The 23,230-nt window shown below is 42.6% G+C and overlaps 1 protein-coding gene across 2 annotated transcripts; it reads right to left on the minus strand.

Annotated features, from left to right (window-relative positions):
- Positions 1-7,328: 7,328 nt before the first annotated feature.
- On the minus strand, positions 7,329-17,534 carry TRIM68 (tripartite motif containing 68). 2 transcript variants are annotated; one of them, XM_015540758.2, is made up of 7 exons: positions 17,491-17,534; positions 14,807-14,941; positions 12,693-12,788; positions 11,568-11,828; positions 10,572-10,594; positions 9,898-9,998; positions 7,329-9,695 (listed from the first exon to the last, which is right to left on the minus strand). In XM_015540758.2, exons 2-7 carry the CDS (start codon positions 14,882-14,884, stop codon positions 9,145-9,147), a joined length of 1,110 nt encoding a protein of 369 aa, XP_015396244.2. In that variant the 5' UTR covers positions 14,885-14,941; positions 17,491-17,534; the 3' UTR covers positions 7,329-9,144. The 2 variants fall into 2 exon arrangements, with proteins under 2 accessions (XP_015396244.2, XP_007089417.2); XM_007089355.3 differs by having other exon boundaries at positions 14,459-14,941.
- Positions 17,535-23,230: the final 5,696 nt, after the last annotated feature.

The raw sequence follows: 23,230 nt of genomic DNA on the forward strand, positions 1-23,230 counted from the left end.
ACACAAATTCCATTCAGATCTTGAGCAATCAAGATGACTCAAGATCAAGCATTCAAGGATACCTTAGAAATTTGTGGAGCTGGTTTGGTTTGCCTAGCACCAGAAGGAGTTCTAAGATGAAGCTGTAAAAGGTATTCTTGCCTAATTTTCCAGTTTCTAGTAAGAATGTGTACGGAATGATCAATTTTATGACAACATCTTTAATGGTTTCAATCAACTAGTATCTGTATAAGAGATAAGTCTGGGCAGAGAATACAGATTTGGGGTTTTTCTTTCCTTAGCTTCTGACCCTTATGTTCAACTTAGTATCCTAAAAATATCCCTGCAGACAGAAACCAACAGTTTAGTCCTCCCATACCTGGCTGATTTTCTCAGAATTGTTCATTTCTCATGTGATTATTATGAAAGCAACTGTTAATATATAACCCTGCCTTCTGGCCCATTGATGAATCCGCTCCACTTGGGTCATGTGCATATAACTCAACCAGAGTAATTCTCTAGTCAAACTGGATCCCAGTTTATCTGAGGAGATAATAAACTTGGGATCACTGATCGTGGTCATTTTCTAACACGTGAACTTGGAAAGAGAAATCTGTACCACAGCAAGATATCAAATTAGCAAGATGGGATGAAGAAACCAAGTCTCTGGTTCTCAGATTCCAATTAATTTTGGACACCCAGGCACATCTGTTACTAAGTTTTATAAGATACCTCTATATCCTTTTAATTTCTCTCCTATTGTGAAGCTAGTTGGAGTCAGTGTACTAATAACCAGGCTTTTGCTTTTAAACAGCAGAAATTAAGGCAAAATGAGTCTGGTTGTGGGTATCTTCCTCTTTGCTTCCCAGTCCTGTTCTGTTTAACTGAACTGTAAGGCATAAAAGAAAAGGATCAAATGTAACATAGGTCTTTCTTCGTTTGGACACCACCATAGAAGTGTGCTCTGGGATGAGGAGGTTAATAGAAAACAATATCAATAATGATGCTGAAATGTGACTATTCTTTTCCAGGTCAGCAGATGTTGCTGTTTGGGTTTTGTTTTTATTTTTAACTTTCTGAGAGTCTTAAATTGAATAAGCAGTATATGTTAAAAGAAGGTTTCACATGTAAAAGACACATATATTTGACTCTGGTACATATGAAAATCTATCTTAATAAAAGATAATTTCCAATAGTGTTACAACAAGTTATTATATCTGAGTCTTAATATTTCCTTGCTACTGATGGAGGATATACAATGCTAATTCATAGAGGGCACTAAAGATTAAAGAAAATAATGAATAGAGAGTGCATAACATAACATCTGATATACTGTCTCTACTTAAAAAATATATGCCCCAAATTTCTAATTCTATAGTTTTAAGGGGTAGGTCTAGGCACTATTGAAACTGTATTCCCATGTAGGTCAGTACTCATGTGATAACTGTTCCAAATAATCTGCTTAACAACTTAGCATCCACACCTTTGGCAAGCACTGAAATTATTTCCCTACCTAGAATGTATTCTATTTCAGAACACCAGTGAAGTAGGAATCAGCTTCTAAAAACCTGATAATGATGCACTGAGTTCCCAAAGAGTAGGAAAAAGGAACCCTTCTTACAATACTTAACATAAAAACAAATCAAGATCATGAAGTAGTTAAATGCATTTGATAAGATTTCCATTTTAAAATGTCACACTATTCTTTCCTTATAAGCAACCCAAAGAATTGACTATGTTCATCAAATACAAGAATAATAGATGTATTAAAGAATCTGATGTAAAGTGACAAAGGTATAGTCTAGCCTGCACTCAAAACAGAAATTTCTTCTCAGCATTTCCCACAGAAGTCTGCCCTACTTTATGTTTCATTCACATTGGTATTCCTTGAAACTAGCTGGGACCCACTGTTAGCCCTCAGATATTGAATTACATACTTTCAAATTGGACTAGTTCCTACCATGGCTACCCCAAAACAGAAAATCTTGTGCTTCTCCAGATATATCAGATATAACCTCAGCCCTCTCACACCAAGCAATGTATGCCATTTAACTAGTGCCTGGAACCTACACAGACTCTCAGTGTTTGGATATTAAGAGATTAAAATCAATCCTGCTTGGGGCACCTGGTTGGTTCAGTCAGTTAAGCGTCCTACTCTTGGTTTTGGCTCAGGTCATGATCTCATGGTTTCATGAGTTCAAGCTCCACATCAGGCTCTGCAGTGACAGTGTGGGGCCTGCTTGGGATTCTCTCTCCCTTGCCCCTCCCCCTCTCTTTGCCCCTCCCCCACTCACATGATCTCTGTTACTCTCAAAACAAATAAACTTAAAAAAAATAAATCCTATTTGAATAGACCCATAACCAGTAAACAAATCGAATTACTAATCAAAAATCTCCCAAAAACCAAGAGTACAGGGCCAGATGGCTTTCCCGGGGAATTCTTCCAAACAATTAAGAAAGAGTTAACACCTATTCTCTTGAAGCTGTTCTAAAAAATAGAAATGGAAGAAAAACTTCCAAACTCTTTCTATGAAGCCAGTACTACCTTGATTCCAAAACCAGACAAAGAGCCCACTAAAAAGGAGAACTATAGACGAATTTCTCTGATGAACATGGATGCAAAAATCCTCAACAAGATATTAGCCAACCATATCCAACAATACATTAAAAAAATTATTCACCACAACCAAGTGGGATTTATACCTGGGATGCAGGGCTGGTTCAATATCCACAAAACAATCAATGTGATTCATCACATCAATAAAAGAAAGGACAAAAACCACAGGATCCTGTCAATACATGCAGAGAAAGCATTTGACAAAATACAGCATCCTTTCTTGATAAAAACCCTCAAGAAAGTAGGAATAGAAGGGTCATACCTCGAGACCATAAAAGCCATATATGAAACACCCAACACTAATATCATCCTCAATGGGAAAAACTGAGAACTTTCCCCCTAAAGTCAGGAACAAGACAGGGATGTCCACTCTCGCCACTGTTATTCAATATAGTATTGGAAGTCTTAGCCTCAGCGATCATACAACACAAAGAAATAAAAGGCATCCAAATCGGCCAGGAGGAGGCCAAACTTTCACTCTTCACAGATGACATGATACTCTATATGGGAAACCCAAAAGACTCCACCAAAAAACTGCTAGAACTGATCCATGAATTCAGCAAAGTGGCAGGATATAAAATCAATGTACAGAAATTGGTTGCATTCCTATACACCAATCATGAAACCACAGAAAGAGAAATCAAGGAATCGATCGCATTTACAATTGCACCAAAACCCATGAAATACCTAGGAGTAAATCTAATGAAAGAGGTGGAAAATTTAGACACTGAAAACTATAGAAAGCTTATGAAAGAAATTGAAGAAGATACCAAGAAATGGAAAAATATTCCATGCTCCTGGATAGGAAGAACAAATATTGTTAAAATGTCAATACTACCCAAAGCAATCTACATATTCAATACAATACCTATCAAAATAACACCAGCATTCTTCACAGAGCTAGAACAAACAATTCTAAAATTTGTATGGAACCAGAAAAGACCCCAAATAGCCAAAGAAATCTTGAGAAAGAAAACCAAAGTGTGGGGGATAAGCTTAGGAATCCCCCGGGCTAACACCAATGGCTTAACAAAGCATAAAGAAATACAAAGTTATAAAATGCTCACACCCAAGTTTGGGTAAATCAGATTGGCACAGGGGGTAAAAAGATACCCCAAGAATAGGGAATCACAGAGGTGCCAGGAATAGGGAGATGCAAAGGCACCCCAAAATAGAGAGGGGGTACAGAGCCCCCAAAATAGAGAGGGAGAGACAAAGGCCTGAAATAGAAACAATGCAAAGGTGCCCAATAATAGGATTAACAAGACTAGATATTCAGGGTGAAAGCACCCCAAATTTAGTACTATAGCAGAAAGCTGCTTTCACAGGAGGATAGGGCCAGGTTAGGTCAATTGGTGAACGGGACTATGGACCACTGCGCTGCAGGCAAAGCAGCACACAGCAGAGATGGTTAACAAAAGAAAAGGTGTCTTGTTAACCCTGAAGTTATTCACCCTATCTGTCTCATCCCCTAGGCTAGCAAAGATAAACAGGCACGGTGCCTCCTGGGCACCTCCTGTCAGCCGTTAACAACCATCTACCAATCTGCCCTGCACCAGGATTTTGTTTTGTGTTGACCCTAACCCCAGACACTGTATATCTTCAAAATCCCCTTTGTCCCCCTCACATCCCCAAGTTAATGTTTACGTTTCTTTGTCTCTTTGTGCACCCCCCCATCATGTTTGTAAGCCTTCTGATCTGAATAAATACAGGGCAAGGACCCTTATTCAGTACTCTTGTCTTTTCCCGGACATTAGCCATCTCTCACTTTAATCCTGCATCTGCTCTTTTGCTGGCCAAAAGAGAACTTTAGACTTAGAGTCTATGACACCACAGCAGGAGGCATCACAATCCTCGACTTCAAGTTGTATTACAAAGCTGTAATCATCAAGACAGCATGGTACTGGCACAAAAACAGACACTCAGATCAATGGAACAGAACACAAAATCCAGAAATTGACCCATAAATGTATGCTCAACTAATCTTTGACAAAGCAGGAAAGACTGTCTAATGGAATAAAGACAGTCTCTTCCACAAGTGGTGCTGGGAAGACTGGATAGTGACATGCAGAAGAATGAACCTGGACCACTTTCTTACACCATACACAAAAATAAACTCAAAATGGATGAAAGACCTAAATGTAAGACAGGAAGCCATCAAAATCCTTGAGGAGAAAGCAGGCAAAAACCTCTTTGATCTTGGCCGCAGTAACTTCTTACTCAACACATCACCAGAGGCAAGGGAAACAAAAGCAAAAATGAAATACTGGGACCTCCTCAAAATAAAAAGCTTCTTTCTGTACAGCAAAGGAAACGATCAGCAAAACTAAAAGGCAACTGACGGAATGGGAGAAGATATTTGCAAATGACATATCAGATAAAGGATTAGTATCCAAAATCTATAAAGAACTTATCAAACTCTACACCTGAAAAACAAATAATCCAGTGAAGAAATGGGCAAAAGAAATGAATAGACACTTCTCCAAAGAAGACATCCAGATGGCCAACCGACACATGAAAAAATGCTTAATATCACTCATCATCAGGGAAATACAAATCAAAATCACAATGATATACCACCTCACACCTCTCAGAATGGCTAACAATAACAACTCAGGCAACAACAAATGTTGGCAAGGATGTGGAGAAAGGAGATCTCTTTTGCACTGCTGGTGGGAATGCAAACTGGTGCAGCCACTCTGGAAAACAGGATGGAGGTTCCTGAGAAAATTAAAAATAAAACTACCCTATGACCCAGCAATTGCACTACTAGGTATTTATCCAAGGGATACAGGTATGCTGTTTTGAAGGGGCACATGAACCCCAATGTTTATAGCAGCACTATCAACAATAGATGAAGTATGGAAAGAGCCCAGATATCCATCGATGGATGAGTGAAGATGTGATACACACACACACACACACACACACACACACACACACACACACACAGGAGTATTACTTGGCAATCAAAAAGAATGAACCCTGCAATTTGCAACTACATGGATGGAACTAGAGGGTATTACTCTAAGCAAAATTACTCAGAGAAAGACAAATACCATATGACTTCACTCATATGAGGACTTTAAGATACAAAACAGATGAACATAAGGGAAGGGAAGCAAAAATAATATAAAAATGGAGTGGGACAAAACATAAGAGACTCTTAAATATGGAGAACAAGCAGAGGGTTACTGGAGGGGTTGTGGGAAGGGCATGGGCTAAATGGGTAAGGGGCATTAAGGAATCTACTCCTGAAATCATTGTTGCACTATATGCTAACTAACTTGGATGTAAATTAAAAAAACAAAAAAAAAAAAAACAAAAAAAAAAAAACAAAAAAAACCATTCCTGTTTGAAAAACGGGAGACTGAATTTCCTGTAGGGAGTCCAAGGATTTTCCCTGTCTCTATGCAGGACCTACCTATTTTCCCCATTAATAGCCTTTTGCCTCAAGGCTCAGGCATTGCACTCCTTGGTTTCTCTGCTAGTAAAATAAGGGTGGGCAAAGCTCATCCCTGTCTTGTAGTGAATCATCTCACAAAGCTGGAGGAGAGTGGTACAGGCAATCTATGCTCAGTGTGGCCACCTGCTTCTTCCCTCTGGACCCCTTTTGTAACTATTTTTGAATTATTTTTTTTTAAATATTTTTTAACGTTTATTTATTATTTTTGAGACAGAGAGAGACAGAGCATGAACAGGGGAGGGTCAGAGAGAGGGAGACACAGAATCCGAAACAGGCTCCAGGCTCTGAGCTGTCAGCACAGAGCTCGACGCGGGACTCGAACTCACGGACCACGAGATCATGACCTGAGCCGAAGTCGGCCGCTCAACCGACTGAGCCACCCAGGCGCCCCTGAATTATTTTTTTTTTAACAGAATTATAGTTAAGTACCATCTAGTTGTTCATACCCCTATGAAATAAGAAGAGCTTATTTTTATTTTTGTGTTTTGATTCTAGGCATATGAATGAAAGTACCCTCACTTAAGTATTTACACACTCACACACCCACACATGGTGCCAAGACTGGGCTGTAATGGTGAACTAGACAAACAAGGTTCTGGTCTTCACAGGGTTCTTAGAAAGGAAGTAAGCAACAGCCCTAGATGAAAGGGTTTCATACACTTAAGAACTTCAATATTCTTGCTTGGTCTTAAAAATCAGACAGTATGAAATAAACAATGTATCTAACCTTGTACTTCTGACAAGTAACCAAAAAAAAAAACAAAAAAAAAAACCAAAAACAAAACCCTACCTAAAACAGCGTGTTACCAATGAAGCCATTCCATTACTTAATTCACTCTAGGTTTGAATGAATTTACCTCCTAATAATCCTTTTTCTAAGAGACTTCCAGGGTTTGTCCTAATAAAACCATAGTAAAAGAACAGCACTGGTTTGGTTCCTATCCTCTTATGCTAAGTATCCATGGATGTTACTGGAAGCACTTTCTAAAAATCTATTTCTCAAGTCTATAAACAATTCCCCAGGGATTCCTCCTATACAAAGACATGGTCTCTTTAACGAGGTCTGCTCAACCCTTTGCCAAGACCAGGTCTGTGACTTACTAGTTCATTCCTCTCCAAGCAGAGAATGGAAACTTCTCCCCTTCTGCTAATGCTTGAGGAGTGACTTGGAAGCATGGTGGGCAGAATATGAGTTTATTTCTCCATTTTAGCCTGTTTTACCTCCTCCGCACATGAGCACCCAATAAAATGAAAGTACAAAGACAATTTCTGCTACTCTTTATTACAGGAATTACTTTACTTCTGCCTATACCTGACCTGCTGTCTACTTTGCTGCCCAATCCTGACTCAACAGTCAATTCCTTCAAACTTAAACTATATCAGACATTGACTTCTACAGCATCATGGCAACAACATGTGATGTATACATCATGGTCCCTTGCTATAGGCAGGGTCAATAGTTTCTACACATTTGCCTTGCAGTTGGTTTCCAGGCACAAGCATTCCCACATCATATTCCTAAGCCCCATAATGAGCTATTTTTGCCACACACATCACACTAAGGTCGACAGCCCAGACATATAGTTTCAATTCCCTTTCATTATAACTTATGGCTCCAGAGCTGGCTTTTTGTGCCTCATCCTATTTTTTCTCCCACACTTACCTCCTACTTTTCTCCTTCTGTCATAGATTTAGAGAAGAGAAAGGCATAATATTATGTAGTTACCAGAGCCATGAAGATTCCACTGGTGACAGAAAAAGATCCAAACTTTAGCCCAACTAGCTTGTGGCTGAGCCTTCTTTCTAGTGTACGTGTTTTGCATTTTTCTTTTCATTATTTCCATTCTGTACCCTGATGTCACAGTCCCCATTATAATCCAAATACAAACACATAATAGATGCACAACATATTACTGTGGCCCAGAGTCTGGCACTGGCATGGGCACCTTTCTGTCTAACGGGCTGAGATTGTCAGGAGACAGTCTAAGGAACAAACACACTGCTGTAAAGATGCTGGCTGTTAAGAAGGTGAGGCAGGAAGGCTACTACAGGCGGAATCTGTGGCTTGCCTTCCTCTGTCCCTGAGAAAGGAACAAAAGTATAGGATGGATCGGAGATCGTCACAACAATCCTGTGAGGTAGGAGAGTATGCAATTACTATACCCATTTTCCCATTGAGGACACTTACAATCTTTCAGACATGTGGGATGTTTCAGATCCAGATGTAATGAATGATATGCAGGCATGTGACCTCAGAAGTGAGTTTGTCAATCTTGTTTCATTCGAATGTGAGAGATACTTTATAATCTTTACAATCTTCTTTCAACAGTTTTGTGAGAAGTTACTTGCTGCATTAAGGCCATTTCAGTTTCTCCATCCATAAAGTGAAAGTAAAAACAAGGCTCACAGGTTTTCTGATCCTGAGAGTCAGAGAAAAGGGCAGGACCAGGACCTACCTCTCCTTAGAGTCTGAGATACAGTGATTTTCCCAGCTTATGCTCAGAGAGGCGTGGCCTGGGCAGTGTCGCAATGCATTTCTCTAGTTAGGAGGTCAGAGAGCTGGGGTCAGATATGGGTTGCTCAGTAGCAGCAAACCTCAGGCAAAGCATCCTCTACTGGTATTAGCACAGCAACCAGCTCTGGATATGGCTCTGGATACGGACAATTATCTTTTGGCTTTTTGGTAAACCCCACACAAAAGGTTTCCTGAAGGCTGGATCTACTTCATAACCCTCGCTGACTTAATTATGGCACCAATGAGGACCAGGGAAGAAGAGCATGAGCTACAGACAGGACAAAGTCCTGACTCTTAACACCAACAGGTTATCTTACAACTGCTCTGATCCTCACCCTCAGCCCTGTCATACTTCCCTCACGGGGGTGTCATGCTCATTTGACTGAGCCTCAACTTTTTCAGATGAGTGACTTTGGCCAAGTAGCAACAGACCACTGAGCCAGGCAAAGGACTCCCTGGATCCTAGGCTCAGCTAAGTTCAAGGGCATCTGTGTCAGAGGCCAGGTTCACCAAGACCACTGTGGGCCAGGCAAAACTCCAAGGCCTCTGGCTAGGATGGTGGCTCAGTTAGTCCTCCTCATCCAGGGAGCAGATGGTCAGAGGAGCCGTGTTGTTAGCTCCAATGCTATAGCAAGGACTAAAGTAGGGCAGGAGACGCCCAGGGAAGGGATAGTGGGGGAAAGTGAAAATGTGGGAGCCATTGTCAGTCACATTATAGAAAGAGATATCATGGGCCTCATAATCCAGGAAGATCCCCACCCGGCGGGGAGGGACCAGCAAGGACAGGAGCGGGTATTCATCAGTGCCTGCTCGGTACTCATTTCCCTTCCGCAGCCTTATCACCCAGAATCCATAGTGGGGGGATAAATAGACCACCTCCTTCCGGTCTACATTTTCCTTGCACACTCCCAGGCCCCATTCTGACCTGTCTCCCACTTCCACCTCCCAGTAGTGCCGGCCTGAGGAGATGCACTGGCTGCCCAGGACGATATTGTAGCGGTAGAATCTCTCAGGATTGTCGGGCAGTTTCTGCTTGGTATCTCCATAACGCACGCATTTTCTGTCCTCAGACACAATGAGACGGGAATAAGCAGTGTCTGGATCCAGGCGCACATCAGCTGGGGGAAAAAGATCCTGGTTGGTGACACTGACACATGGCACAAGGCACGGGTGTGGTCTCTTTGATGAACACAGCCATGGGTTTCTCAAAGATGGGTGGGACTGAGGCTAGCTGGGGCATCCAGAGGGCACTGAACCATTTTCTTTCTCTAGGAGGGGTCCCTCCCACTGCCCATCATAACCTTTCCTAGTATTCATTACCTGCGTATGTCTTCAAAATCTCTCTTAGCCCCGGCACGCGGCAATCTGTCTTTAGCTCAAGGGAGACTGGTTCTGGTCGCTGTAGGCTCCAAGACTTGCTCCTGGCAGAGAAGTGGTGACCCTTGAGGCCAGAAGACCCTTGGGGCCATTTGGGCCTTCCCTTACTACAGGAAAGATGGGCTTGGCCAGGGACAGTCAGTGGGGTGCCCCTCCACAGCAACAACAGGCAAAGCAGAGATGTGATGATTATTTGCCTGAGCCTGAATGGATTGTGGTACAGAGAGAACAAACACATTTTGTGCTGGGGGAGGGTCAGATGTGTAATGGGTGCTGGGAGAGGCAGCAGCGTGCCACAAAGGAGGAAGGCCAAAACCCAGGCTGGAGCACCAATGGAGACATCTTTTTTCCTTCTTGGGCAACCTACTTAAGACTACATATTTTATAACTTTACCTGAAATTCTTATTGGAACTACTGGAAATGAATTTGACCGACTACAAAGAAGGAAGAAGGCTGATGAACAAAGCTTCTTTAGCAAATGTAAGGAAAGATGATTATGGACCAGCAGCCACTCTTCTGTAGGTATGGGGTCTACATTTCTTCCCTACTTCTGCCTCTGGTCGGGCCCCACTATTCTTCACAGGGCTGCCTTGGAGCTCCAAGGATGTGAACATACCTGTTTAAGATTTCCTGAATACCCTAGAAGGAGAAAAAAAATGCAGCACATGAGTATGTGCTATTCCCTTTTTTTTAAATTTTATTTTTTAAAATTTACATCCAAATTAGTTAGCATATAGAACAACAGTGATTTCAGGAGTTGATTCCTTAGTGCCCCTTACCCATTTAGCCCACCCCCATCCCACAACCCCTCCAGTAACCCTCAATTTGTTCTCCATATTTATGAGTCTCTTCTGTTTTGTCCCCCTCCATGTTTTTATTTTTGCTTCCCTTCCCTTATGTTCATCTGTTTTGTCTCTTCAAGTCCTCATATGAGTGAAGTCATATGATTTTTGTCTTTCTCTGACTAATTTCACTTAGTTCCATTCACATAGTTGCAAATGGCAAGATTTCATTCTTTTGGATTGCCAAGTAATACTCCACTGTATATATATACCACAACTTCTTTATCCATTCATCCATCAATGGACATTCGGCTCTTTCCATACTTTGGCTATTGTTGATAGTGCTGCTATAAACATGGGGGTGCATGTCCCTTCGAAACAGCCCACCTGTATCCTGGGTGGGATATTGCTGGGTCGTAGGGTAGTTCTATTTTTAATTTTTTTGAGAAACCTCCAGACTGTTTTCCAGAGTGGCTGCACCAGCTTGCATTCCTAGAGTATGTGCTATTCCTTGGAGGGACCAGATAACACCGAGCCCTGGGAGGGGGTTTCTCTAAGGGAAAGGGAGGTGGAGAGCAAGGCTGGACTGGTTGACTTCAGGCTCCACCTTGACTCTCAGGCCAGAGGGGAAGGACTGGTATGAAGCCAGAGCTGCCTGAGCACTGCCCTACCTGCAATGTGACAAAAGGTCATGCCAGGCATTAGCAGAGGGGAGAAGGTATATGGGATCAATGTCTGACAGGCTCTGGTGAAGACTAGCTAATTCTCTCCTGGAGTCCCATGCCACCTTTAGCTCTCATTCAAAGCTCCCAAGAAAACCCACCACTTACCTGCAGCATCCAGCGGACAGGCCTCTGAGACCTCTCTTCCAGCTCTGCAATCATCCCCCACAGCACCCGACTCTGCTGGATGAGCTCATTACGATTCTGCTCCAGTTTTTGCATGGTCTCCCCCTCTTCTTGCTCTAGGCTGGTGAGGGCTGTGGCTGCTTCTACCTCCAGTTGCCGACCTGGTGGCTGTTTTTTCTTTAATAATCGCCGATATTTCTCAAACTCCCACATGATACTCTGCTTTCGGGTTTCTACCTGGATCTATAGAGCCAGGACCAGAAATCAGTACTGCTACTTCTTGTAAGGGCCATCCAGGACTGAGGGAACTGGCACATGCATACACACATACTCTGGCATGTGCTGGTACCAACTGTGTATCAGGCCCTGCAGAAGCCAAGATGAAGGATACTGATTTTCCTACCTCTCCGTTCCCAGAGCAACAGTACATGCTTCTGGGTCCCTATTACTACTCTTCTTGACCCTAGTGGGGCCCAGGATATTATCTTGGTACTCTATGCTCTAGACTCTTTTCTATTTTCAGAATAATATATTCTACCTTCAGAATAATGACCAGGAGGATTACACTTAGGTCTCTAAGGCAGTGTGACTTTACACTGTTAGTGTTGCTCCTTATGGATATTCTATCAATTCAATATGCTCTTTTAGGTTGGTTCAATGTTACCTCCTGTGGATCAAAAGTTCTGACGGTTTGGTAGTTAATGGTTCTCAAACTTATTACAGGGATGATTATCCAATATTCTAGTAACTTAACTTTTAGTAAATATGCTCTCACTGGGGAAAGTGAAACAGAAACAATGTATTACTAAGCATTATATAAATCTTACCAGTGTGAACTTATGCATACCTGAATTATGTAGTTTTCCTTTCTCACATGTGAGGACACAAACCCAGAGGTCATCCCTTTATCACTATCAAGAAACTGAAATTGAGAGGGTACATAGCCTGCCTGAGGCCACACACTTGGTAGAGAATGCTGGTTGGAGGACCCCAGGGTCTCTGACTTGAATGCTGCATCTGGCCTCATACAGATGAGGAGGCTACCGCAGGCCAGCTCCAGGAAAACACAGGGACCACACAGTCTCCCCTCCCCAGGTGGCAACCTGCCTTCCAGCTGGCAGTTCGCTTCCTCTCACCAACTTCCAGCTTCCAGGCCTCATCTTGCTCTTTTTTCAGATGCTCCAAAGCCTCGTGGAGTTTCCACTGAAAGAAATAAAAACCTCATGAGGACACTTCAGGCAGCCCAGGTTGTCAATGAGGCTTCCTAGCACTGGCAGGAAAACAAGTGTCCCTCAGGCAGGCAGAATGAATGCTGGAGGTAAAGGGAGTGCCTGGGGTTGGTGTGGGGGACAGTGATTCCTGCCCGGACGACATTGGAGGCAGCACTCTGACCATTTCAGCTCCCACAGTTTCTAAGTTTCTGTAAAATAGAAGAAAAGGTCCATTTCCAACCTTGGACGTTCCTATCCATACCTATTTTTATCCTTATCTGCCTTGTTATCCTATAGCCTCTTAAAACCTTGTTATTCGGAGTAATGTCCATGTGGGTTAGCAGCATTCACATTACCAGGGAGCTGCTAGAAATGTAGAATCCTGGCCTCACCCCTGACCTGCTGAATCAGAACCTGAATTGTTCACATACATATTAAAAGTAAGAAGCTCTATCCTAGAATATTACCACAAGAGATTACTACTGGAAAGCATAAAGTGTTCTGATCGTAATATTAACCATTTTATTAAAGATTTGCCAGGTGCCACATGTGGCTTCAGCACTAAACCTACATTTAGTGCTCACAACCCTTGAGTATTATCCCTATTTTGTAGATAGGTGACTACAAAGGCTCGGTGACTGAACTCCCCAAGGTCATTCAGCTAGTAAATAGCTGGGCTGGGATTTAACTCCGCTCTCTAACTGCTATGCCAATATTTCACTGCCTCCCTATTTTAAAACTCAAAATAAAATGAACTAGGAAGTGCTTCTAATTTTTTAGAAATCATTTTTTCATAGAAAAACACCTAATTCGGGAGATTTGTTTTACACTCTTACATTCTAAACTCAACTTCAAGAAAGAGAAGACCAGTACGAGATCAGTGGATCACAGAATCACTGGGATAATGAATCTGATAAAGATATGTCAGCATGGGCATCTGGAAAAAGAGCAAGAAGCTGGAAACTGATGGGGGGAGCTATAGAAAAGGAGCAGCAGGTGTAACAGAGATGACCCCCCCCCCCCCAAAAAAAAATAAAAAGAGTAGGGAAAGGAGAAAGAACACTGGATGAAGAGCAAGAAGACCGAAGTCCCAGCCTTTGATCTTCCTTTAACTTATTTAACCTAAAGTCAGACATGCCTTATAATGTAATATTAGATAATTTCACTTAATCCTAAATGACTCAGCCATGGTCCCTTCCAGCTCTAAAATCATTTATCATGATCTCAAATTTCTAAACCTCAGTTTTGTAGATAAAGGACAGAGTTGAGGTGACTATTGCCAAATGATTATTTGTGGCATTTCTAACAGGAGTTTGCAGATTTTGCTGGGTGTGGCCTTGACTGCTTCATGCCCAAACTCATTCAAGGCTCTCAGAACCTCAGCCAAACCAAACTGGTCTCCTTCAAATTCTCAGTAAGGAAAGCATGTTTGGGCTAGGCATTAAGCCATGCTAGGCTCAGGGATAGGGTGTGGAAGCAGGAGGAAAGGAAATGCAAGGAGAGGTGTGGCTCACTGTATCTGGTCCCCAGGATCAGTGGGTGTGAGGAGTCAAGGGAATCAGCTCTCACTTAGTCTCTGGGGCTCCTGGTCAAGTCCTTGATCTAGAGACAGCCAAGAGTGGGGCAGGGGAGAGACTGGGGTGGCTGGCCTCCATCTCCCACCTTATACTCCCAGGTGGCATCCTCCATAGGCACAACACTGTGGTCCTCATGCTCAGGGGACTGGCTGCAGGCCTCACACATGATCAGGCCATCCACTTTGCAGAACATCTTTAGCTGTTCCCTGTGAAGCTCACACACATCACCCTTCAGCCCCATTCCTGGATGCAGCCCTAGCAGACGAACTTTTTCTACAACATTGGCCAGCTGCCAATTAGGCCGCAGGTTCCTTGGCTGGACAGGAGCCCGGCAGAGGGGACAGGTGTAACCCCAGTTCTGGGATTCTCCTGGAACCTCCCAGAGTCCAGAGAGACAGCCGTGGCAGAAGCTGTGACCACAGTCGATGCTCACAGGCTCCCTCAGAAAGGTCATGCAGATGGGACAGGCCACTTCTTCCACGATGGCTTCCACCAATGCTGCAGGATCCATGGCTCCTTCTCACTCCCTCCTCAGAACATGAATAAAGCCAGGCAGAGGTAGTCAAGGCTGAGAAGGAAAGAAAAAAAAAACAAAAACACAACAGGATAAAAATGTTCTTCTGTTGAAGAGCAAAGGGATCAGCAAAAAGGATAGTGATTGAAAAAAGCTAACTTTCACCTTTGGATCCTTTATTGACCCTATTTAATAAGTGTTGGCCTTCCCAACTGAAGTTCTGACTGAGTCATATTATTCATACCATGGTAGAGACAGCTGGGGTGCCTAAGTGAGTAGATATTGGGAGTTTTCTGTTTTCATTCATTTGGTCATCCCTCCTCTGAGTTTGTTCACCAGACCATTCCCATTCTACTTCAATCACATTCTCCAAACCAGCTTTGTTTCTCTTGAGCTTGGTAAAGGTCCCCAAAAATGTGATGTTTCAGTATCCAAAATAAGGCCAGAAATACCCCTAGGTATATATACTTCAAGGTGCAGAAAAGGTAATAATACTAGATGCCTATTGCCTATATGCTTAGTTTGTTTTCTTGTGTTGCATATTTAAGTGTAAAGTATAAGGGAACCAGCAATATTTTCTCCACACCCTCTAAAGCTCTGCCCATTTCTCCAGCACTAATATTCACTAAGATGACAAAACACTTTCCTCAGCCTTCAGTGATATGTTTAGAAGCAAAGATGAAATAACACCCATTGCAAGATAAAAACACAGGTCATCTGATGACAGTCAAATCCACATTGATGAAGGCACTACCCCAGCAAGAAACCTGAGATTTTTGCCAGGGCCAGATATGAATATGGAACTTGAATGGTCAATGGCAGGCTCTTGGCTCAGTAGGCAATATTTGTTTGTTCACTTCCCAAGTTTGTGTGTTCCTGGCTAGAATCTGTAAAGGGAAGAGCCATGTTGGTCTTAGTCACAGCTGTATCCTCAGTGCCTAAACAGTGCCTGCCATGCCATTATTGTTGAATAAATATTTGTGGAATGAATAAACCAGGTAGGTATAGGAAATAGCTCCTAGACACAAAATGCTTTTATAATTTGTCAGGTAATTGAGAGCATATCATACAGTAATAAAAACAGCAAACACTCCTTAAGCACTTCCACTATGCTCCAGGCACTTTTCTGAGTACTTTACACAGATTAACTCAGTTTATTTCACAACCCTAAACAGAAACCATTATGTTACTGTTCTCCTTTTACAGATGCTTGGCCCTGGGCTCCACCATTCTATCTTGGGCAAATTACTTAACCTCTCTAGCTTCAGGGTAGAATAAAATTTCAAGAGAGAGAAATCACTGTGGTTTAGGGTAGTCCAGTAGGCTTCCTGAAGAAACTGGAGCAGTTAGTAGATTTTGCAGGGCTCTCTGCAGGCCTTCTCATCGACCTCCCTGCCTCCTGATTGTCTACCTCCCAGTATCACTGCCAAACCGTGGGATCCAGTATCCTAAAACCTAGTTTTGTGAAATCACTCACCTACTGAGAGCCTCTCCTGGTTCCCCACCACCAGTCCAATAGGAATCTCTCTCTTCACCCCTGAAACAGCAACTATGCCCAGTTAAGCAAAGGGAGAAACTTCCACGCTTTCCTGAACCCATGTCTTCAGGGTTATTTCTATTTTTGCAGCTTGAAATGACTTCTCCGTGATCCTACTCTTAACATCATTTGATACACAGACACACATATGTTTATCACCTTACTTCTCACACTAAAAGTTTCATGAGGATAAGGATATTCTCTTATTTTGTTCACTACTATATCCATCAAGAAGAGTTGCTTCAAACATTTTTTCAATATGAAAGAATTAGTGTATATATAGTAGCTTGGAAGTGGAATATCCTCATCTAATACAGAGGGGCACCAAGAGCTACCACCTAAAGTTGGCACAAAAGTAGTTATTATCTATGATTTAAAGCAACAAAGATCAACAGGAGAATGCAAATAGAAATCGAAAACTGAGAACATGGTGGCCAGTAGAGAGGTAAGGAAAAGAAATATCCAAATAATAAATCAAGAAAAAACAGCAAAGCATATCTTAAGATTTCAGAGTCATAAAGATCTAAATATGAAAAAGTTGAAAGTGGTGGCCTCTGTAAGGACAGCGGCAGGGAGCTATTGCTCTTCCACATAAGATCTGCTTTATTGGTTTATTTTTTATTATACATAAATTACTTTCACAAAAGTTGAATTATTAGACGTTTAATTGCTTCGACCTTGCCTTTGCCGGGGTGGGGGTGGGGTGGCAATCTGGGAAAGGCATTTGAGGGCGGAGAGCTGGGCGTGGAAAAACCTCGAGAGGAGGGATCAGAGCTGAGAGAGGGCGAGGGAGGCGGTGACCCCGGGGTTTCGGAAGCAGAGGGGGATGGTAACCTCCTGGCTGCACGACGCGGGGCAGGGCCCGCGGAATGAGGACGGGTGGGGACAGAAAAAGGTGAGCCTGCAGGACCGCTGACTTCGGAACCGGAATAGCTGTCACCCACCTCCCTCCTCAGCCGGGACTAGCGCCCGGCGGCAGAAACTGAAAGAGTAGACAGACGCCAGGTTCCCGCGGCTGCGTGCCCCCAGCGACCCGAGCCGCTGGTTCAGCCAGCGTAGCACTTACCGCCGGCCGGAGATGAAGGCCCCAAAGCTGCCAGCTCCTCTGCCTCTCCAGCAGGGCTCCTAGGCTCCGCCCGCAGGACCGGAGCCAATGAGCGGCGGGCAGGGCCCGGGATCGCAGTGGGAGAAACCAATCACAGGCAGGGATCGAGACAATCCTAGCCAATCGGAGGTTGGCTCTCGGAGCGCCAGTGTTTTTTTCTGCTACGTGGGTTTTTCTGGCTCCTTCCACTCAGAGGCTCTTAAACTGTTGAAGGGGCCCGGGAGTTAGTCCCAGGACAGGTGGAAGGGTTGAGAATCGCGAACGACGACCCCCAGGCCCTGCTGACTCTGGTCCTGAGGAACCTCGCGGTCTCACCCTTCCTCTCCGGCTGACTAGAGGCTTTTCACAGCGAGCCTTGTTCCTTTTGGGTAATAGCACCGGACCTAATACTATTCATCTGCCAGTTTTCTGTGTTAAAGTGGGCGGCATATGAGGTCAGTCACGAGTAGTTCTGTGACCCAATTTAGCAGGGCTGGGCACACATATGCAGTTTTCTGTACGATGAGCGACCTCTCCTGGCTCCAGGCTGCAGGCACAGGGTTCTCATGAAAAAACCCTCCTGAATTTTCCTGGCGAACTCTTATCACTTATTGCCATAATCCACTTTAAAGTTAGAGGCAGAGATGGAGATTAAAGAGTGCGCTTGTCTTGATGTATGGAAGGGTTGAATCATTATGTTGTACACTGGAAACTAATAATAACAATGTATGTTAACTAACTGGAAGCAAAATAAATACTTCTAAAAAAAGTTAGAAACAGATATTGGGAGCTGGTAGAGTAGAAGTGGAATCTCTGATTACAAATTGTCATTGATTTTTTTTTTTTAATTTTTAAAAGACTGGTACCCCTCTCTCAGCCAAAGACACAGATACCGTCGTGTGCACACACAAACTGCTATTTTAAGGCAGTGTTTTGGGTTTTTCTTTGTACTCACAGCACCTTATCCTTTTCCTGATACTTAGGTGTTTACTGGATAAGCAAGGCATAGCCTGTCCACGTGGAGAGTAACCAGGAAATGCTCCAATTGAAACCCAGTTCCAAATGATTTCATTGCTAGGTCTGTACGCTTTGGATCCTCATGCCAATGTCAGGGTCCAGACCATGGTTGGAACAATGAAGAGTGAGGACCAGAAAATTCCTGAAATAAATGAGCAAATAAAAGAAAAAAAGATGTCACTGATGTCTGAGTTACACCCTCTTCCTCACCTGGATCTAGAGAAATGACTGCCCTAACAGAAGAGTGAATGGGCTAGTGAAACAAGCCACTTTAAACTTTTATTGAGCATCAGCTTTTTGCAGCTCTTGTACTGGATGCTGGGATTACAGCTATTGGCCAGATAGTGTCTGCTCTTCAGGAGCTCAAGATCAAGTCAGTTGTGCTCTGGAGCTTTGGTGAAATTGAACTAGTTAATGGGGGAGATCCTTTTCATTTGTAACTTGCAACTGTCCATGACCATGACTGACTCTCAAAGGCCCAGACAAAAGGACACCTTAGGGTTGCTGGGGGAGAGGGCTTGTGTTCACCAAGGGAAGGCTGGAAGGAGAGCATTTGAAGACCTATCAGCCTGTCACCTGTGCAGAGAAGGTGTCCTTTCCAGCCTCACTAAGGGTGCCTTGTTTGCTGTGAAAAGCAGACACGTGTATGCAGGCGAGGCTCTGTTTTGGAGACATTGCAAGGCTATAACTGCAGACTGCAATCCTCTGCCTGAATCCAAGACAGATCAGGACAAGGTGAGTGGCTAGCTGTAAGATCGTGTCTATGCTGTGGGAGAAGAATGTTACCATAGGAAAAGCAAAGACTGAGAACTGATTGGGAGGCAGGGAAGGAAGTGAGGGCATTGAGGAAGTGGGGCTAAGGAAGGGGCAGGGAAGCTGGTACAGTCCCTGAAGCCTCACTAGGCTTCATTCAAGCTTAGGCTTGAACTTTAGAGGGTAGGAGATAGTTGCCTCTGCTACTGGCATAACAATCAGAAGGAAAAGCTGTGATGGGTGGAGGCTAAGAGAAGTGTCTCTCAGACAATGGATACTTGCCCCACTGTACCTCAGAAGTCTCGTTCTCGACCTCTTATAATAGAGTAAGACCTCCTGCTCCTCCAGTGTTTTCAGTTGTCGTCAGTTTCCAGAAAGCAAAGCTCACACTTACCCAGGGTCAAAGTAGGGAAGTTAGGGTTTCCCTCCCCCATCCACTCAGCGTTAGCCCAAGCTAAGAGGGAAGAAATCCCAGCTCAGAGCAGACCTTTGTTAACACTCTCACTTAGTCTGGGGAAGAGAGTCAGGGATGGAGGGGCAAGAGGAGCCTAGAAGCTAACACCTAGAATTCTGTCTAGAGGAGGTGGAGAGCCTTCTTCGAAGTGCTCCTGAGTCACTGGAGGCCAGTGAAAGTGATTAGGAAGTCTCTAAGAGTGTGTATTAGCTATTAGGCATCCCAAGGGACTGAGAACAGGATGTAGAGAAGGGAGCAGCTGTAGAAGCAAAGGAAAGGAGCAATAGTAGGAAGAAGACCTACTTCGGTGTGGCTTCAGCATGAGATGCCATGAATGGAAGTACAGCACATGTATGTGTGTTGTGTATGTGTGATGTTTTAAAAAGAATACATTTTTATATTATGTTTTATTTATAGTTACCAAGATATATTTATACTGGTGATAGTTGCATATAACAGTCAGGAAGGAGTCTGGATGGTTGACTGCAGAACGAGTCATACAAATACTGTTAATGGTTTTGATCTTCGTGTTATGTTGGATTAAAAAATAATAAGAAATAGCTTTACAGTTCATTGTATTGGTATCTATTTAGATTTCTTTAAATTTTGAATGTTTCAGTAAGTAGTTTTCCTCAGTATCAGTGTTTCCATGATTTATGAATGTACAATTATGCAAAGTTGTGATATTGTGATTTATAATAAGAAATATATGTTTGGTCTTTCCTATGTTTGGCTCCTAAAACCTTTGGAATTTTCTCTGTGATGAGAGCCACAAAGGCGTCTATTGTTATGTTAATGAGATGACTTTTGGACCTCACCTAAGGATGGGGGCTGGTTGCCAAGAAAACCTACAGTTAGAGGGCTGTAAGTTTCAGTCTTGCCCTCTGGCCTACCTCTGATCACCAGGGGAAGAGAGAAGGGTTAGAGGTTGAATCAATCACTGGTGGCCAAAGATTTATTTAATCAGTCATGCCTCTGTAATGAAGCCTCCATAAAAACCCAAGAGGACAGAGTTGGGAAAGTTTCTGGGTTGGTGAATGTGTGGAGGTGCTGGGAGAGTCGCGCCCCTGGAGAGGAAATGGAAACTTTGTGTCCTTTTCTGTAGCTTGCCCTGTGCATCTCTTTCATATGGCTGTTTCTGAGTTATATGCTTTAATGATAAATCAGTAATCCAGTTTTGTGAACTGCTCTAGCAAATTAGTTGAACCCAAAGAGGACCTCTGGTTTATAGCCAGTAGGTAGTAGCACAGGTAACAACCTGTGTGTGTGTTGGGGGGCTGGGGGGGTAGAGGGGGCCGGTCTTGTAGGACTGAACCCTTAACCTATGGATCTGATGCTTGTTTTGGGGTGGATAGTGTTAGAACTGAGTTGAATTCTCGCCCTGTATGTGTTTGAGAATTGCTTGTTCCTGTGGAAAAACCTCTTCCACTCCTTCACAGGTTGAAATTGGGTCCAGCAATCCAAATTAAACGTATTATCTTAATTTTGAGTTTTCTTCATTTCTAGACTTTTTCTTGATTATGATAGCTAATATTATGCATTTACCACTACTTTTTTTTTTTTTTTCCCCTGAGAGACTTACCTTTATTGCCAAAGGTCTAATTTGTCATTTCACTCAAGGAAGCTGTTAATTTATGGTTATTTTAACTTTCTTTTTTCCTGATGTTATTCCTATTATATTACTCTTTATTTTACTTTTGCCCATTTTCTTTTCTTTTTTTTCACTTTTTGCATTAGTTTTTAGTTTATTTATTGGGCGCATAAAGTTTTCTCTAAATTTGTGTCAGGCTATATATCCCATAAATTGTAATGATGCTTTCATTGTCATTAAATAAACTATAACTACAGTTTTGAATGTAGTTTTCTCCAGAAATTGTTGAATTAGGTTTTTTTTTTCTTTTTATTAAATCGAAGTCTAGTTGACACACAACATTGCATTAGTTTCAGGTATACAACACAGTGATTCGACAAGTTTGTATGTTATGCTATGATCACCATAAGTGAAGTTTTAAATATATGAGTACAGTTGACCCTTGAACAGCATGAATTTGAATAGTGCAGGTCCACTTATACCTGGGTTGTTTACACTATACTACTGTAAGTGTATTATCTTCTTATAATTTACCTAATAACGTTTTCTCTCCTCTAGTTTAGTTTATTGTAAGAATAATACAGTGTATAATACATGTAACATACAAAATATGTGTCAGTCGGCTGTTTATGTTATTGGTAAGGCTTCTGGCTAACAGTAGGGTATTAGTAGTTAAGTTTTGGGGGAGTCAAAAGTTAAATGTGGGTATTTGTGCAGGGTGTATGGGGTGGCTAATGCCCTTAACCCCCACATTGTTCAAGGGTCAACTGTAATTTTTTTTAGGCTTGCTATTATTTTATGACCACAATGTATAAGAATTTATTTTAAAAAGTTTTTTTTTAATGTTTATTTACTTTTGAGAGAGAGACAGAGCATGAGCGGGGGAAGGGCAGAGAGAGAGGGAGACACAGAATCCAAAGCAGGCTCCAGGTTCAGAGCTGTCAACACAGAGCCCGACGCGGGGCTCGAACCCACAAGCTGTGAGATCATGACCCTGAGCTGAAGTCGGACGCTTAACCGAATGAGCCACCCAGGTGCCCCGAGAATTTATTTTTTAAATGCCATTACAACCTTGCTTTGGGAAAATATTTTGTGGCCAACTATGTAATTGTGGAATTATTCAGCAGGTGATGGAAAAGAAGGCATATGTCTATAGTAGAAAAGATTAAATTGATGTAGTTGCTTTATCAGAGCATAATAGAGTTTAGAGGGATTTGGCCAAACTCATTGCCTTGGACATGGGTAGCAGAAGGTTGAGTTAGGAACCAGCCAGCCAAAATGCTGACTAATAGTAGGGGTTGAAAGTATCAGAAACATATTTTAATCAGAGAAAGGACTTACTAAGCAGTATTAGGTAGCTCATTGGTGATGCAGGCAGGAACATCATTAAGTTACTCTGTAGAAATGTCACTACTACCTCCATTGAACATAGCCAGCTCATATTTTAGTTCCCATATTGGCACTAGAAACTGTCACTAGAATCTCTACCTCTGCTTTCTCTGGAAGATGGATTCTTCTATTAATAATTTTCACCTGAATGATTCAGTGTGGCATCTGCTTTTTTGTGTTCTTAGCTTCTGAATCTACTTCTTGCAGGTTTGCATGATTGACAGCACTTAGATCACATGCTTCCACACACAGTAGTAGATTGGAATATTGTTCTCATCTATTTTCTTGTTAGGGCAGTGTTCAACCCCATCCAAGGTCTTATGACTCACAGTGCCTCCTGAGAGATGGAGAATATTTCCCCAGGCCATTATCAGACTTGGCAATGTGGCTGTCATGGATCATTGGAATGGGAGCTAAGGAAGTGTTTCAGTTTCCTACAGACCATTTATAAGATACGCTCACACTACTTCTTCGTATTATCCCTCTGCCACAGTAAAGACATGTCCCAGAAAGGAACT

This window comes from Panthera tigris, chromosome D1 (assembly GCF_018350195.1).
Source record: "Panthera tigris isolate Pti1 chromosome D1, P.tigris_Pti1_mat1.1, whole genome shotgun sequence".
In the NCBI taxonomy this organism is placed as follows: domain Eukaryota; kingdom Metazoa; phylum Chordata; class Mammalia; order Carnivora; family Felidae; genus Panthera; species Panthera tigris.